Source organism: Ictalurus furcatus, chromosome 2 (assembly GCF_023375685.1).
Source record: "Ictalurus furcatus strain D&B chromosome 2, Billie_1.0, whole genome shotgun sequence".
NCBI classification, from domain to species: Eukaryota; Metazoa; Chordata; class Actinopteri; order Siluriformes; family Ictaluridae; genus Ictalurus; species Ictalurus furcatus.
The window spans coordinates 25,157,905-25,174,952 of NC_071256.1; the positions used below are offsets into that span (position 1 = coordinate 25,157,905).

Genomic DNA, 17,048 nt, shown 5'->3' on the forward strand with positions numbered 1-17,048 from the left:
ATATAACTCCAACGAGGGTGGGTTGATACCGGCATTGAGAACGCCATCACTATCGGTACAGGAAACAGTGGGGCTAGATTAATCGTATAATAGTCTTTTTAAATTTCCTTTATTTATTATAATATTAGTTTGTAAACCTTGTTAATTCGTTAAAAATGCCCGGTTATTCCGACAGAGACCGCAGCCGCGACAGAGGGTAAGCTTTTTTCGCTCATGTTGTTTCACATCAATTAATTTGACTTGTATTATTTTAAGTGTACAAGCTTGTTTAAACAACAGCAACGAACTCGGATGAGAAGATATAGTTTAAATCCGCTTCATATTAGCTAACGTTAGCGTCACAGCCAACAGTCAGGCCCTGTGTCGTGGTGTTTTTCTTCTTCTTTTTGGGTATGCGGTAAATTAATAGATTTGAATATATACAGACTGAATATTAATGTCACTTTATTTGTTATTTATTTTGCTCGTCTTAAGTGTTTTGACTCGAATGTATTGCTCGTCGTGTTGGCGTTCTTACGATAAATGTTCTTTAGGCCTCGCCATGTGGCTGAAACTGCTATTGGTACAAAATGCCGGCCGGCTTTTTCTTTGTTTCGCTGCCGGTAAGAATTAAAATGGCAGCGGTTTAAAAACGTGACTCAGACCTTAACCTCATCGTCAGCGGTCACAAAGCTCTTGTAGACTATAGTGATACGTTTGCTGGATTTATTTTCACGATAAATAATTGGTGACTGTTTATAATTCGAAAAAAGAGAGGCCTAGAAGAAAGGTTGGTGAACGTCGCGTGCGAGTCGCGCCTTTGATGTGGTGAGCGCGCGGCATGTTTATGAACTGCACGTTATTAAACGACAGGAACAAAAACGCGTATGTGTGTGTTTCAGTGGTTATGGCAACAATTACAGCAGCGGGCCTCCGCGGTTTGGAGGGAGTCGAGGTGGTCCACCTGCCGGGAAGAAGTTTGGCAGTCCAGGAGACAGACTGCGGAAGAAACACTGGAACCTGGACGAGCTGCCCAAATTCGAGAAGAACTTCTACCAAGAGCACCCGGATATAGCGCACAGGTCATCGGTACGGAAACAGTCTGTTTGACTTCATTTAAAAACTCATCCCCTTTTTTCAATTAAAAAAGGGATGAATATATGAGAGGGATAGAAAGCTGAAGAAAGTCTCATTTTCTTTCTATGCCCACGAATAGGTAAATGACAGGCCCAGGTGCTGCTGGATAAGCAGACTTCATGTTTAATCCATATTTTTTATGTATATATACATATTTTTTTTTAACAAATAAACATGATGTGCTATTTGAGAAACTTTTGTTTGAAGAATAATGACACAGCTTCTCGAAGTTGTCCCTGCCCCTGGGATTTCTGCTTATTTCCTTTATCTTATATTTTGCTTATTTTCTCATTTGTAAGTCGCTTTGGATAAAATCGTCTGCTAAATGAATTAATGTAATGTATATTCATATCAGTGTTAAATCACACATGTTGCTTGTTTTTTGTCTAGAAAGTGTTTAGGAAAGCGATCTACCTGTACTAGTCATGTACACTTACCAGAGGCACCAACTTTCTTCCAAGCTTTCTTTTCTCTTCATAACTTTCTTTTGGATCGGGTATGATGAACCATCCAGATAAAATGCCGTCTCCCATTTTTTGGTGAATCGGACAGTAAACAGGGATTTAATTGGAGGCAGGAATTAAAGTTGAGTGCTGTAGGATTAGTCCAAGGACTCATTTGAGCCAGTTGATTTGCTGGTTTACTGCACCGTACCTCATTAGTGTAGACTCGAGAACTTTCAGATGTCTCTTGGCGCATTGCTGCTAGCTAGTGTGGATGCAGGGCAGGTCTGTATTAATGTACTTAACTAGTGCTCCTTATGATGTTGCATTTACGTTGGTTTTCTAGCCTAGTCACTTGGGTTTGCTGGCAACACACTGGAGCTTTCACTTGCCTAGTGAACTAACCAATAAATTAGTGATGTGTCCACCCCTGATGGTCAAGCTGAACACTGATGAAATTTCTCCTTGTATTCCCTTGAACAGTTATAATCGACTTGAATGGCTTTTTTTTTTGCTTTTACTCATTGTTCTGCTTTTCTTCTTGTAGCAAGAGGTTGAACAGTACAGGAGGAGCAAAGAGATCACAGTCAAAGGCAGAGACTGTCCCAAACCTACAATTAGGTTTCATGAGGCAAACTTTCCCTGTAAGTTGTGTGCAACACCATTTTAAATACAGACACTGATTTAGCTTGAGGCTCTTGGTTTATTTCTTTGATCTTCTTTGCAGCATACGTCATGGACGTGATCAATAAACAGAACTGGACTGATCCAACTCCGATCCAAGCTCAGGGGTGGCCACTGGCACTAAGTGGCAAAGATATGGTTGGCATTGCCCAGACTGGATCTGGGAAAACACTCTCGGTAGGAACCTACTAAACCTGTGCTTACACTTGCTTGTGCTAAGTTGTGTGTGAACAATGTTTTATTTTTAAAACTAAAGTTAAACTTTTTTTTTTTTTTTTTTTTAAGTATTTGCTTCCTGCTATTGTGCACATAAACCACCAACCCTTCCTTGAGCGTGGAGATGGACCAATTGTAAGTTTGATAATTCTTTAAACACTCCTGTCTTTACATTTCTGGCTGAGATGCTCAGTTGGGTGGTCCTCAATGAGGTGGTTTGTTCCTCAGTGCCTGGTGTTGGCTCCCACTCGTGAGTTAGCGCAGCAAGTCCAGCAGGTCGCAGTAGACTATGGCAAAGCTTCTCGCCTGAAGTCCACCTGCATCTATGGAGGAGCTCCTAAAGGACCACAGATTCGTGACCTAGAGAGAGGTATGGTTGCTGCTTCTTTTTCATATCTGTAAAATCGCTGCCCCTCTTTCTGTGCTCACCTCCTGTAATGCCTTTTCTCTTAGGAGTTGAGATCTGCATTGCTACTCCTGGGAGGCTTATTGACTTCCTGGAAGCTGGAAAGACAAATCTGCGCCGGTGCACATATCTGGTGCTGGACGAGGCTGATAGAATGCTGGATATGGGCTTTGAACCTCAAATCCGTAAAATTGTTGACCAGATCAGGGTATGATTACAGTTTCAGGCTTTATCCTAGGATCTGGGGTGGGAGCATCATGGAACATTAAGCCAGAGGATGTAATTGGGGTTTTGTTCAAAATGTAGTTTAGGTTTTTGTTTTGGGTTATGTTATAACCCTGTGGGTTTTTTAATTTTTTTTTTTTTGAAAGGAAAATTTTATTGCTTATGCTACCTTGTTAAATTGTCTTCTCTTGTGCACCTCGCAGCCGGACAGGCAGACTCTGATGTGGAGTGCTACCTGGCCTAAAGAGGTGCGTCAGCTGGCTGAGGACTTCTTGAAAGATTATGTCCAGATCAATGTGGGAGCGCTACAGCTCAGTGCCAACCACAACATCCTGCAGATAGTGGATGTATGCAATGATGGAGAGAAGGAGGATAAGTGAGTAGGCCTTTTTGTTTGGTGGAACAGTTTAGTGAGCTACAAGTAGATCTTTGGTTTAGCTTTTAACTTGCACTTTACTATATGGTATCCATGTTATTTCTGTGTGAATAGCCATTAGGACCTGTTTACCCATGGCATAATATTGTTGGGTGTTAATTGAGAGTTCTTGAAACACTAGAGTTGCTATTGCTTTATAAGCTGCTCTTGCTCTTCAAGGTTGCTGCGCCTGCTAGAGGAGATCATGAGCGAGAAGGAGAACAAGACTATCATCTTTGTGGAGACTAAGAGGAGGTGTGATGACCTCACAAGGAGGATGCGTAGGGACGGGTAAGTACCGCTTGAGCAGCATGTTAACATGCGGTGTATGGATTCCATGTAGTGATGAACATCTGTGAATCTTATGTTGCAGGTGGCCTGCAATGGGTATACATGGAGACAAAAGTCAGCAGGAGAGAGACTGGGTGCTCAATGGTACTGCTTTATTATAACGACTTGTCATTGGTTTTTTTTTTTGTATGTAACAGGCATTGGGGATAGTTGCTGATGGGGGTTTCTTTTTCTCCTTCCCACAGAATTCAAGTTTGGCAAAGCACCCATTCTCATTGCTACTGATGTGGCATCAAGAGGTCTAGGTACGTATATTTTTATGCTACTCCAGACCTGTGCTGTATTAAAATTTAGTCATTTTCATGTAGAATTTTAAATTGCTGTCCCTCTCTCTGAGTTATCCCTCACCTGAAGGTGCGGTCTTGGAGGCAGGACCTTGGCATGACGTGTCCAGAGTCTCCGGAGGGGTCTGGAGCTCCTTTGCTGGAGTTCTACCTTTTCTGCCAGCCATTCAAATCGTGTACAGAGGTGTTGGGAGTTCTCGTGCCCCTGGTGCACTGGCCAGCCACTGAGGAGCGCGGCATTGTGGGATAGCTGTGGTGGCTCCTGCTCTTGCATAGCTTCAGCTGCAATTGTGGAATGTGTTTTGAGGTCTCACTCGATGGGGCCACTTCCACATTATTTGGCCTTTTTGCAATGAGAGCAGCTGTTGGTTATGTGCACGCCTCTGTACTGAATGCGATTCCCAGGCTAGCTGATGAGTTCCCTCCTGTTCTGGCTTCGATCATGTCGAGTCCTGCCAAAGAGAGACCCTGTCAAGTGACTACTGGTTGATTGGAAAGACTATGTCTTGACTAATATTGTAAAATCAGAGCCAGCCTTTAATGGTTCATTTCAAGCGAGATGCAACACTCGGACTTCTGGAGTCCACGTGTCCTGAAGTCTGTAGGTAATCTTTGCATCTGTGTGATGAGGCAAAATGTTCTTTAAGGCCCATTGATGGGAAGCACTTGATTGTCTGTTAAACCTGTGGGGAGATCAGTGTAGTTGCTTCAAGACTCAGCTGGAGAGATTCATGGGACATAACTTTGCTTGAATCCTTGACTTTAATTTAGTATGTTAACATGATTGTTCAAGTTGGTTCTGTTAATTACTGTGTATTAATGTCTCTCTGCTGCTGCTGTGGTGGTGTGCATACTCTGCTCCCTTTCCACCACACTGCATCACAATCATTCCCACAGATGTTGAGGATGTCAAGTTTGTAATTAATTTCGATTATCCCAACAACTCTGAGGACTACATCCACCGAATTGGCCGCACAGCACGTAGCCAGAAAACCGGAACAGCCTACACCTTCTTCACGCCTAACAACTTTAAGCAGGCGAATGACCTTGTCTCTGTCCTCCGTGAAGCCAACCAGGCCATCAATCCCAAACTCATCCAGATGGCAGAAGACAGAGGAGGTAATTCCAATTGGTGAGCTACAGGAACTGTGGCTCGTCTGCAGCCACTTTTCTCCCTTTTTTTCCCCCCCAAAAAATTTTTCATATAGCGGTTTAAGAAGCTTACCAGGGCTCTAAAGAATCTTGTGCAAACTATTGCATTTAGTGAGTCTCAATTTGTTTTCTTGGCTTTAAAGTTTCTATTTCATGTTGCTGTAGGTCGTTCAAGGGGCGGTCGAGGTGGCGGGTATAGAGACGATCGCCGAGATCGTTACTCCGGAGGCAGACGGGACTATAATTACAACCAAGACAGTCACAGCAATGATCGCAGTTACGACAACGGACCAAAGAAACCCTTCAGTAACAAGACACAGAATGGGGCAGCGTACAGTAATGGGAGTGGCAGTTACAATGAAAACAGCAATAATGGCTTTAATGGGGCTTACAATGGACAGTCCAACTTTAATGGCAGTCAGGCTGGTAACTTTGGAAGCCAGGGTTTCCAGAACAAGCAGTTTAGTGCCAACCAGGGAGCTGCTCCAAATGGTGCAAATCACAACGCACAGTTTCCCTTCAACTCTCAGCAGCAACCAATGCAGCCCATGATGCCCTTTTCCATGCCCCCTCCTAACTTTCAATAGATAAGCTCATGTGCACATCTGCAGACGCACAGTATAATTTATTGACTTGTGTAACTTCTGTATTTCATGACTGTTAATGTTCCCCCTTGATCGGGATTTAAAATCTGTTTTCCATCTTCATGTCCTAAAGTCTGCAGTGCAGCAGTAGTAGTGGTGGTGCACTTTTTGTGGATTATTATTTTTTTTTTATTATTCCATTATACTTTTTGTACTAGTTTCATTCATTTATTATAAGTTTACATCTGTAAAATTTCAGATATTATTCCAGGCCATTACATGGTCCATAAATAAAAGGAAAAAAGCCCCACATTGTTGTCTTGATCTTTTACTTGTCTAAAAATGAATCATGAATTAACTTCTTAGCAACTTTTTGGAGCAGTTATGACTCTTAATCAAATTACAAAGTTGGATTTACTGGCTTTAGCAATTCTGTGACAAAAAATTAAAGTTCTAATTGTAATATCTTAACCTTTTTATTGCATTTAAGTGACCAGCTTGCTACACCATATCAATCATGGCAATCATTGTTTTTCTCATTACACAAGTTGGTGGTCAGTCTTACTAACAAGCACATTTTGTGGTAATTTTATATTTTAAATGCTCAGCATTTCCTCACTTCTCCTGACTGGAATGTCCAATCTGATTTTAACCTACTTGCAGAACTTTGAATTTTTTTTATTTATTTTTTTTGTGACCGCTCTGTATTGTCCATCTTGGAACTTCCTACTTCCCACCTCAGGCAGTTCACATAGTTTCAGCAGTTTGAGGTTTTGTGGTTGGTGGGGAAGTCAGTGCTTGTAATACAGGTTTGTGAATATAAAAATCTACCCTTTATGTACAAAAACATGAACACAAAAGTTGAATATATGCATGGTCACACAATCTCCAAAAAAGTAATAAATCCTTATGGCACCACTGTAATTCATGTTTCTGCATGCAAGAATGAAAATGACCATTTAAAAAATAATTTATTCATTTTCGCTCATTACACAATGGACCAAGACATCATTGCAACTCGTGTTTTTTTTTTTTCCTCTTTCTGTTCAGTACCCGAAAACCTCCCAGCCATGAACGCTGCATGATTCCACTTGCTTAAGCAATTGGGTTTGGGCTTGGCTCCTGCTTGGTGGAAAAAAAAAAAATAATCTAACCACACTGCTCCTTTGCAGTCTATTTTGAACACTCCTGGCCTATTTAGTGTTCAGTGTTGTTCACTCAAGTAATTGATGCAATAAGTATCCTTACTTCTGTACTTCATTTCCTTGTAATCCTGAACTGGTGTGAATTCCTGTACCTTCATGTGTATAAGCCATTGTTGACTCTGTTCTCAAACAGGGTGCAATGCCATGGCGTGAGAGCAGCTTAGGCACTACACAATGAAAAAACCAACCATAGAATTACATCTTGACATACTGGTTAATGATTACCCACTGCAGCATATGCATCAGAATTAAATGTTACTTCTTGCTTGTGTTGGGCTGAGGGGAAGACTGGTTGCAGGATTATTTTTATATTAAGTGGAAAATAGATATGCAGGGCCTTGAATGTTAAGCTGGAAGGGCCCATATTGCACATGTCACTTTCCCATGATTCATCTGATGAGAATGGATTTCACGGGGACTGTTGATCAGTATATTCTCTTATGTAACAGGATATCAATAGGATGTGGGTATAAAAGGCAGCGTATTTAGAGCAGGCAATGTCTTGTTCCTTATTTTGAAGCCGGATTGTGTTCTGAGAGGTTCGTACTCATGGATTTACAATACAGATGGATGGTTTTCTTGTATGTGCTGGTAGTCCCGTGTTTCACAGAGGGTAAGTAACATTTCTTGGGGTGTTTCTATGACTTCTATTTGTTTTTTGTTTAGTTTTTTTTCTTCTTAACAAACCTAAATGCATGGTAGGCAGTAATCCTTAGACATCACATAAACTAAATGCAAAACTTACAGCATCTCATCACATGACTTGTCACATAAGTTTACATTTTTCATGATTGCATTACACCAGGCATATTAAAACATTTAAATATGGAAAAGTTTTATATATTTTTTTTTCAAATATTTAAAAAAAAATATTATTAGATAAGCACATTTCTAAGATAATATTGTTTTTGTTTTAATGCTGGCATGTTTAGAAACTAGGCTTAAGGTCCCTTTTAGACTAATCTTGTGCACAATGTAGGACCAGTGAACAAAACAAGCCACCAGGTCAACTATGATGTTTTAGAATATATTTTAATATACTTTTATATAGAATATATATATATATATATATATATATATATATATATATATATATATATATATATATATATATATAAATTTTCATTCTTAAACCCAATTAATCATTTATACAGTCGAGCAATCAAGACCAAATCAAGAATGTACAGCCATATCTTAAATTTAAATCAGTTCAGTGGGTGGAGGCTCTTTTAAAGTCTTTTTTCTATACGAGTTTCTTACCTGTTCTTAGCAATATTTGATATTTAAATTTCGAAATTTACTTAATCTAAATGGGTTTAATCACAGAGAACATTATGTAGAATATACATATACAGATTCAGGATTTTAGTTCTGTGGAGTGGTATCATGTTCCCTTTGTACAATTTATTTTATTGCCACAAGCATTCTCTGATTTAGCATACAGAGGGGAAATTAGTATTGAACGTGTCAACATTTATTTCAATAAATATATTTGCAATGAGGCTATTCAAATGAAATTTTCACCAGATTTTGTTATTAACTCAAGAAGTCCACACATATAAATAAATCCAAACACTGAAGTCCATAAATGATGTGTGTAATAAAGGGCAATGACACAGGAAAAAAAGGATTGAACATGCTAACTGTAATTTATTTAATACTTAGTGGAGAAGCCTTTGTTTGTAATGACGGCTTCAAGACACTTCCTGTATGAAGAAATTAATCTGCCGCAGTATTCAGGTGTGATTTTGGCCAATTCTTCTAAACATATTGTCTTGAAATCTTGTTCAATTGGATTCAAGTCAGGTGATTGACTGGGCCATTTGAACACCTTGATTTTTTTCTCTGAAACCAATTGAGAGTTTCCTTTGCTGTATGCTTTGGATCGTTGTCCTGCTGGACGGTCCACCCACGTCTCATCTTCATCATCCTGGTGGATGGCAGCAGATTATTCTCAAGAATCCAATACTTATTTCCCCCACTGTATATTGGTCCAATTTGGGCAATCCTTTGATTTAATTCTTAGACTTTGGATTTTTTTTTTCAATTATAATTGATTAAGTAAGGAAAGTGCTGTTATAGGGAAATAATCACTGATAAAGTGATGTGGCAAAGTGGAGGATCATAAACACCCTGAAGTTGATTATTTTCCAGTAACAACACATGATCGAACTGTTATATTTATCTTATACCACAGCAATTTACCAATGATTACAATTTATTAATGAACACTTGTACTTTTTATCCATTTATAGTTCCATTTAATGCTGTGGAACGTCCATGAAACAAGTTCCTATTATCATTTGCATTATAACAGTTCACCAGCCTTCTGTTTTTTTCTGCCGTTAAATTGCTGACATAAAAATGCAGCTTACCCTGTGGCAGAAAACCTATGTTCTGTTACCAAGCACCCAAGCCCCCTTCCATAAACGTTTTATACACATCTCTTTAGAGAAAATGTCACCATATAAATGAATTTCTGTGCTAAATAAAGTTTTTCAATCTGTTTATTAGGTGCATCCACAATACAAGCCCCAGTGAGTTATTACTATAGAAATGAGGTATTCGAATGAATGCATTATCCACCTGTGATTTGCCTTGCAGTCAACACCACTGTCCGAACTGCTGTTATAGAAAATTAATTAATACCTGAACAATCAGACTTGAGAATTCAACAGTGCTGTGGTATAATTATAATTATTTTGCAGAGTAGGTCAGTAGCTCTTTCCTCATTTGTCCAGAATTAATACTAATGTTATAATGTAATTTCTTCAATCTTGGGTCCAATAATCATGACACACATGCTGATTTTTACTGCATTCAGTACTCAGTTTTCTTAACTGAACTGTAGTTGTTTGCTTTGGCCTGAGTTAGAAATAGATAAGAAAATGCACGGACACAAAAAGCAAATGTTTAAAAAGCAGGTGTAGGCCAAAACATTGCAAGGTCATTTAGGGGATTGTATTTTTAGAATCTTTGTCATGTATTGTATGATTTGACTATTAGTCAATATGTAAGCTATATACAGTCCATATAGGATTTTGTGTTTGTGATAGTTGCAGTCAAAAAAGCTTGATTTTGCTGTGGCTTTTGTCAAAATTTGCGATGTATTTTTCAGAGTTTTTTGTGCTGTTTTCCCCCGGAAAACTACTTGAATTGGCAAAATTGCTATTTCACAAAATTGTTTTGCATGGCCTTTCGCAGTGCTTTTTGTTGATAAATGAGACCTTTTAGCTGAACTCATGTTTGATGCACGTGAATTGAAGAGGGCTTTGGCTGAATGGGTGTTGTGATAACATCACATGACACATCTTAGCCCAAATCTGCGGTAATTTTTGCAAGCTCCTCTGAATATTGCAGAGTTTCCTTAATTTTGTATTCATTTCTGTGATTGCAAAATCCCAAACTCCTGAAGGGACTGTATATAATAATTAGTGGATAATCTTGTCAACTTTATTATGTCTGTTGTAAATGCTAATACAGATTTATTCCCTGCTGTTCTTCCTGGTTAGACATCTACACAAAGCACATGGATAACTTCATTAATGTGGTGGAGACCATTGAGTCCGAGAACCCTAGCCTCGGGCCTTTAGCTGTGCTGAGGGGTTTGCGTAAAGCTGCTGGTATTAACACGCCATTTATCCAGCATTATCTTGGTCCCCTCGGTGACAAACAGAGTCTTGTATTAAAGTCAACACTCACCGAGTACATCTACAGCATTCTTAAACATCAGGTGGTACAGGATTTGGAGAAAGGTGTAGTACTCACAGCAGATGGAACCACTGTGGCACTAACTCCTCTTCTGCTAGGCCTTGAGGCTGGTCTGAAGCCCACGTCTTGGCCGCGTGTGCCTGGTCTCTACCCTCTTTCTCTCACCAAGAACCTGCTTCTTTCATTCCTTCAGCATTCCCAGACTGAACCTTCAACCTCATCACGTCTAGGTCCTGGCGGATGTTGGGACAATGTGACAGATCCTCAGGTCTTCACTCTTTCTGGTGTGGCCTCCTTAGCTACAGATGCTCTAATAAATGGTGGCATGGATGGAGTTATTTTAGGGAGGCATGTTGCTAAACCTAACAAACGCCTGGTAACATTGAGCAGCCTTCTGAGACAGTACTACAATTATCAGTTGGACAGTGCAGGACTCGATGGCGCACCTGCTTTGATCAGCCAGCTTCGCAGAAGCAACTTCAGGAAGCTGGTCAGCCTTGCTTCACTGAAAAAGCAACTAGCTAGGTCTCTGAGTTTATATCGAAAGTTGGATGAATATCAGAAGAAAAACAAGCAAGAGGTGGAGATGGATGAAGGGCTGAAGGAATTTTTCCACAGATACATAGGTATGTTGATTCTATTCGCATAGCCCTTTTAACATTTGACATTGTCACAAAGGAGCTTTACAGAAATATTTGATGCAGATTTAGATCCCTAATGAGCAAGCCAGAGGTGACAGTGACAAAGAAAAACTGCCTGAAATGAAGAACCAGACTTAAAAGGAAACCCATCCTTGTGTGGGTGGCACTGGATCATTTAAAGCGATTATAAACTGTTTGTGGAAGAGAAAAGTCACTAACAGTCCTAACTGACCTGAAAGAATGTTCAGTATGAGCATTTTATGAATAAGACTCCTGAGATGAGCACACAAAAGACTTTATGGTTACAGCATACACATGTATAGTGTCCAGGTGAGATTACCCACTGAAGTAAGAGATAGCTTGGGCACAAGCTAGCATGTTATAGGATAGGCTAATAGTGGGCATAAGCTTTTTAACTGTACTGTGTTTTATTTGGTCTTTTCTGTTTCTTGTCTTATGATATCACTTTGAATAAGCTACAGTAAGATTAACCATTACATCTGTGCCTCATCCTTAGACTGTCCAGCCATCATTCCACGTTGCATGTGGGAAGCTCAGCCTTACCGCGGCACTCCCACTCTGCTGTCCCTGCCTTTATCTTTCCTATATATTCATCACACTTATGAGCCATCCCAGCCATGTCTGTCCTTCCAGCAGTGCTCTCTAGACATGAGGGCTATGCAGCGCTTCCATCAGGATGACCGTGGCTGGGACGACATTGGATACAGGTGTGGGCAGGAAACAATGATATTTAGGACATTTGGCATAAGACCGGATGTTTAGTACAATATAAAAGGTGTGGCGTAGACATGGCATGATTCTTAATACATCATTAACTTTTATCTACTGTATATACATTATATGGCCAAAAGTATGTGGACACCTGACCATCATATCCATATGTGGTTCATCCCCAAACTATTGCCACAAAGCTGGAAGCACACAATTGTATAGGATGTCTTTATATTGTGTAGCGTTACAATTTCCCTTCACTGGAACTAAGGGACCCAAACCTGTTCCAGCATGACAGTGCCCCTGTGCACATGAAGACATGGTTTGCCAAGGTTGATGTGGAAGACCTCAAGTGGCCTGCACAGAGCCCTGACCTCAACCCCACTGAATGGCTTTGAGATGAACTGGAATGTTGACTGTGCGCCAGGCCTCCTCACTTGACATCAGTACCTGACCTCAAAAATCTCCACCAACCCACTACAAAATCTAGTGGAAAGCCCTCCCAGAAGAGTAGACATATGAATTTTATGGACAGGTGTCTACAAACCACTGGCCATAAAAGTGTACTTTCCATCATTTAGTAAACAAAACAAAATAACAGTGGAGTTTGTAATGGAAATGCACTTCATCAACTATATTTAGGATAACGATATAAAATGTTTCAGATGGTCCACTGGCTCATAAATCTTTACTTCCGTTGTGGTATACCACAATCCTTTGACATGCAATGGTACAACACCAAAAACTGTGTGGTTTGCCGTTCAAAAAGGCCACAGATTTACTCATTTGAACACATTCTTCATTCCAACATTCAAATGAAATGAGCAAATTCAATTTCATTTTCTCAGATTGGCAACAGAACAGTAATAGCAATGTTATGGTAATATGCTTCTAAAATCAAATATCTTACAATTTTAGATACTTTGTGAAATTGTAAAATATTTGGTCGTTGACATTGAACACTAATACTTACCATAAAAAAGCTCTCAGGTCCCGAAGTGATTTCAAATTTGTGGTTTATCTTAATCTCAATCTCAGCAGTCACTTGCTTCATTTTCCCTTCTACTCTGTTTGCTCCTCTTCAGCTTCGTGGCTGGTTCTGACGGGTACGTGTATGAAGGGCGTGGCTGGCACTGGCAAGGTGCTCACACCAAAGGATACAACTCCAAAGGTTTTGGAGTCTCCTTCATAGGAGACTACATGTCCAGCATCCCTTCCCAACGCACCATGGATCTAGTGAGGAACCAGCTGGCAAAGTGTGCCACAGAGGGAGGGAGGCTGGTCTCAAACTTCACCATACATGGGCACAGACAGCTGGTGAGCACCTCCTGTCCCGGAGATGCATTTTACAGTGAAATCAAAGGATGGGAGCACTTTGGGGTAAGACATGAAGTCACAGAAATCAAGTTATAAATTGCATCTATGTTTACTTTTTATATTCTCTAGGTTGATCTGTATATGTGTGCCTTTGTGTTTTACAGGAGGTTAAGCAGTAAAGTGGACATGAAACATCTTAAGACGTCTGCATGAAACATTTGCATTTTTCAGAATAAGCTGAATAAAACCTGCAGAATAAATATATACTTCAAATACTCCACCCTGGCCCAATGTGTCATCACTATTTCTGAGAATATATCTATATATATATTTACTCGCTGTACTGACTATTTTAATAGCATGGAGGGTGAATTTTGTTTTGCTTACAAATGCAAGTCTTGACATTAATTAATTAAACAGCATTGGAAAAGGTCTGAATAAACAAGGCCTTTAATTCAAATATTTTTATTCAGTTCAAGTTATTTTGTGCAACATATTTTGTTTGCGCTTGTTATCCTACACAACCAGGCCAGAATTTCATGTTAGTTAAAAAGTGACACAAAATTTTACATCTAGTTTCCTGTGTCCTAGATTTGAGACATGAAAGTCATTGCTATTGCTATACCATTACACTGTTATTAAGAATTTCTGAATGTGTAAAAATAATCTAACACTAATATATGCATTTGAATGAATGCTTTAAATCCACTATTGAACAAGGACTAGTCAAGACTTCAACTGCTAAGAAACAACAAATGGCACACCTCAATGAGAAGGTGAAATAATAGGTGAAGAACATTTCAGTCATGGGGTAAAATAAAACGGGGGTAACAGTTCATTTTGTGGTTTTAGGGGAAGAAGCTTTCTCAAGACATAGTTTTATCAGTTTAAGATGCTAGCTCTTTCAAGCAAGACGGTGGTGTAAGGAAAAGCCCTGTTCTATTTTGAAACTCAAAACATAAATATTCTGAATATTGTGCATCAATCTTTTTTCTTAGATCTAGTACAAATCAGAATTTTGGCTGTTATGAAACACTACAAAAAGCATAAATGATGCTAGAGAATTCTTCCTGTCTTTTAGGATACACCTTTCTTGATTTTTACAAAAACTATTTCCAACATGTACAGGGTTCTGGCACAGGGCTGAAAAAATGTAACCCCTTAACAGACACAAAATGCAATACTAGTTCCAAATATATCTATCTATCTATCTATCTATCTATATATATATATATATATATATATATATATATATATATATATATATATATATATATATATATTCTTACTAACTGGATCACATTCAACAGCATTTCATTATTTTTTTCTCCAGATTCACCCTTTAGTTAAAAATTATACTAATTTAACTTTTGCAGCTACAAATGTAATGAATTTTGATTGCGAACATTTCCAAATGCTTAGATATATAGATAGAAATTACAACCAAATACTTTTAAGGTATTTACTCTCACACACACTAGAAAGGACAAGACCTTGGCTATCACCTTCTATCAAACATTAAAATGTTTGCGAATACGATAAAATATACTGCATATCATACAAACATAGTTGGAAACTTCATTCTACATGTTTCAGTAAAAAGCTCACAAATGTTTAACTTGCCTAGTTTAAACATGGGAAATAAACCCTGAGGATTGTGGTACATGAATGGGGTTTAATTTTTATAGATATATTCTTGATGATACTTTATGTTTGTGAAATTGCTGTTAAATCTAGCTCATATTTGACTGAAAACTGGTGGTGAACTCCTGCAACGTCACTACAGTTTAGCGACTTATCGAACATGTGGTAACACACCTCATACATACATTTAAGGGGCTTGACTGTAATATTTTCATAAAGGTATGTTGAATCATTTAACTTACTTTTCACATTTTAGCTCAGTAAGTTGATGAATGAGGAGCAGTGCTGGCGATATCAGTCCGGTTTCCAGTTTCAAAGCTGTATTTTAGAAACTGAAAGTGCCCCCTTGTGGATATATTAATGTCTGAAACACTCATTTCTTAGCTTTTGAAATAAATGGAAAAGTTGGATGATATGATAAATGTGTTTAACCGTGTGGTTGAACTGATTGTTAAAGGTTTTTTAAAAAATGTTTTCATTTATTTATTTTTAGCAAAAATCAACAGAAGCGTATCCTAAAAGACAAAGGATTTCTTAGCATAATTTATTCTTTTTGTACTGCCCTGCTCCATTCTGAAACTCAAAATACACATGTTCTCAATATTCTGGATTAATAAATTTTTCTTCCCCTAATCTGGCAGTGTATCTCAGGGGATATGTAGACTTCAAAATTTGCTAAACAACATTGTGATATATTTTTCTTCATCAGCTCATCATTGATATTATTGAGTTAATATGATTGATTTACTGAAAATAAATATGGTTAATGTATAAATACTTACCACATGCTCATATTCTGTAGTTTGGGTGGCCATGATGGTTTCTGGTCAGGATAACTAAACAATCACTTGAACCAAGTCATTTGACCCAGATACTCGAAACATACCAAATTTTGATAAATGATAATAGGACTGGGTAAAACCCTTTACTCACGCACTCTGTAGGGTGCCAAAGAGAATGTATCTCGTGGTGCAGTTTGCCTGTTTAAGGATTAACATGCTATTTCCCCTCGAAAACAATGACATTTGGAACAGTATTAAACAGACAATGATTTTTTTTTGGTATTCTGTTTTTTTGGTATACCAGTTTGAACGGCTATTTAAATGGTGAAATCTCACTCTGAAATTCATGTTTGCATTGTAAAAATATACTCCAAATGACTGTGGAGTGCCATTTGAGTCCAGTGTTATATACATAAACACATAATAGTATTTAATAGCCTTTAAAGTCCACAAAAAGGTTTTATTTGCACAAAGGACTTAGCATCTTAATATTACAGGTGCATCTCCAAAAATTAGGGTGCACGGTGGCTTAGTGGTTAGCACGTTTGCCTCACGCGTCCGGGGTTCAATTCCCGCCGGGGCAAACTCACTGTGCTCCGGGTACTCTGGTTTCCTCCCCCAGTCCAAAGACATGCATGGTAGGCTGATTGGCCTGTCTAAAGTGTCCGTAGTGTATGAATGGGTGTGTGAGTGTGTATGTGATTGTACCCTGCGATGGACTGGCACCCTGTCCAGGGTGTACCCTGCCTTGTGTCCCCTGTGGCTCCTGTGACCCCTGTGGTTGGGGATGGATCTCAAAAAATTAGAATATCCCGTACTTTAATTCGAAAAGTGTAACTTTTATATATTCTGGAGTACACATAAAGTGAAATATTTCAAGCCTTTTTTTTAATCTTGATGATTACGGCTTACAGTTCATGAAAATCAAAAATCCAGTATCCAGTGCAAAGTGAGCTGTAAATGTACTAGATGAATGCTTGGTCAGCTTATCCTTCACACCATGTGCTGCTGGTGCATGATATGAAATATTAAATGCAATATATCATTAGTATACCATAGTATAGTCTTGTTTGATCTTTTTTATTTTAAAATTGTCTCTTGCTTTTATGTTATACTCTATGTCATCGAAAGCAAATGAAA

General features: G+C 38.8%; 2 protein-coding genes across 3 annotated transcripts; both read left to right on the forward strand.

Annotated features, from left to right (window-relative positions):
- Positions 1-6,186, forward strand: ddx5 (DEAD (Asp-Glu-Ala-Asp) box helicase 5). Of its 2 annotated transcripts, none has more exons than XM_053610620.1 (13): positions 1-196; positions 882-1,068; positions 2,107-2,203; positions 2,287-2,420; positions 2,529-2,594; positions 2,688-2,829; positions 2,913-3,073; positions 3,294-3,466; positions 3,686-3,796; positions 3,879-3,940; positions 4,042-4,101; positions 5,038-5,272; positions 5,458-6,186. In XM_053610620.1, the coding sequence occupies exons 1-13, from the start codon at positions 156-158 to the stop codon at positions 5,489-5,491; spliced, it is 1,503 nt and encodes a 500-aa protein (XP_053466595.1). In that variant the 5' UTR covers positions 1-155; the 3' UTR covers positions 5,492-6,186. The 2 variants fall into 2 exon arrangements, with proteins under 2 accessions (XP_053466595.1, XP_053466586.1); XM_053610611.1 differs by having other exon boundaries at positions 8-196; positions 5,038-5,259.
- Positions 6,187-7,367: 1,181 nt separating this feature from the next.
- Positions 7,368-13,761, forward strand: pglyrp6 (peptidoglycan recognition protein 6). The gene is made up of 5 exons (XM_053610629.1): positions 7,368-7,694; positions 10,594-11,418; positions 11,951-12,161; positions 13,251-13,545; positions 13,647-13,761. The coding sequence occupies exons 1-5, from the start codon at positions 7,631-7,633 to the stop codon at positions 13,659-13,661; spliced, it is 1,410 nt and encodes a 469-aa protein (XP_053466604.1). The 5' UTR covers positions 7,368-7,630; the 3' UTR covers positions 13,662-13,761.
- Positions 13,762-17,048: the final 3,287 nt, after the last annotated feature.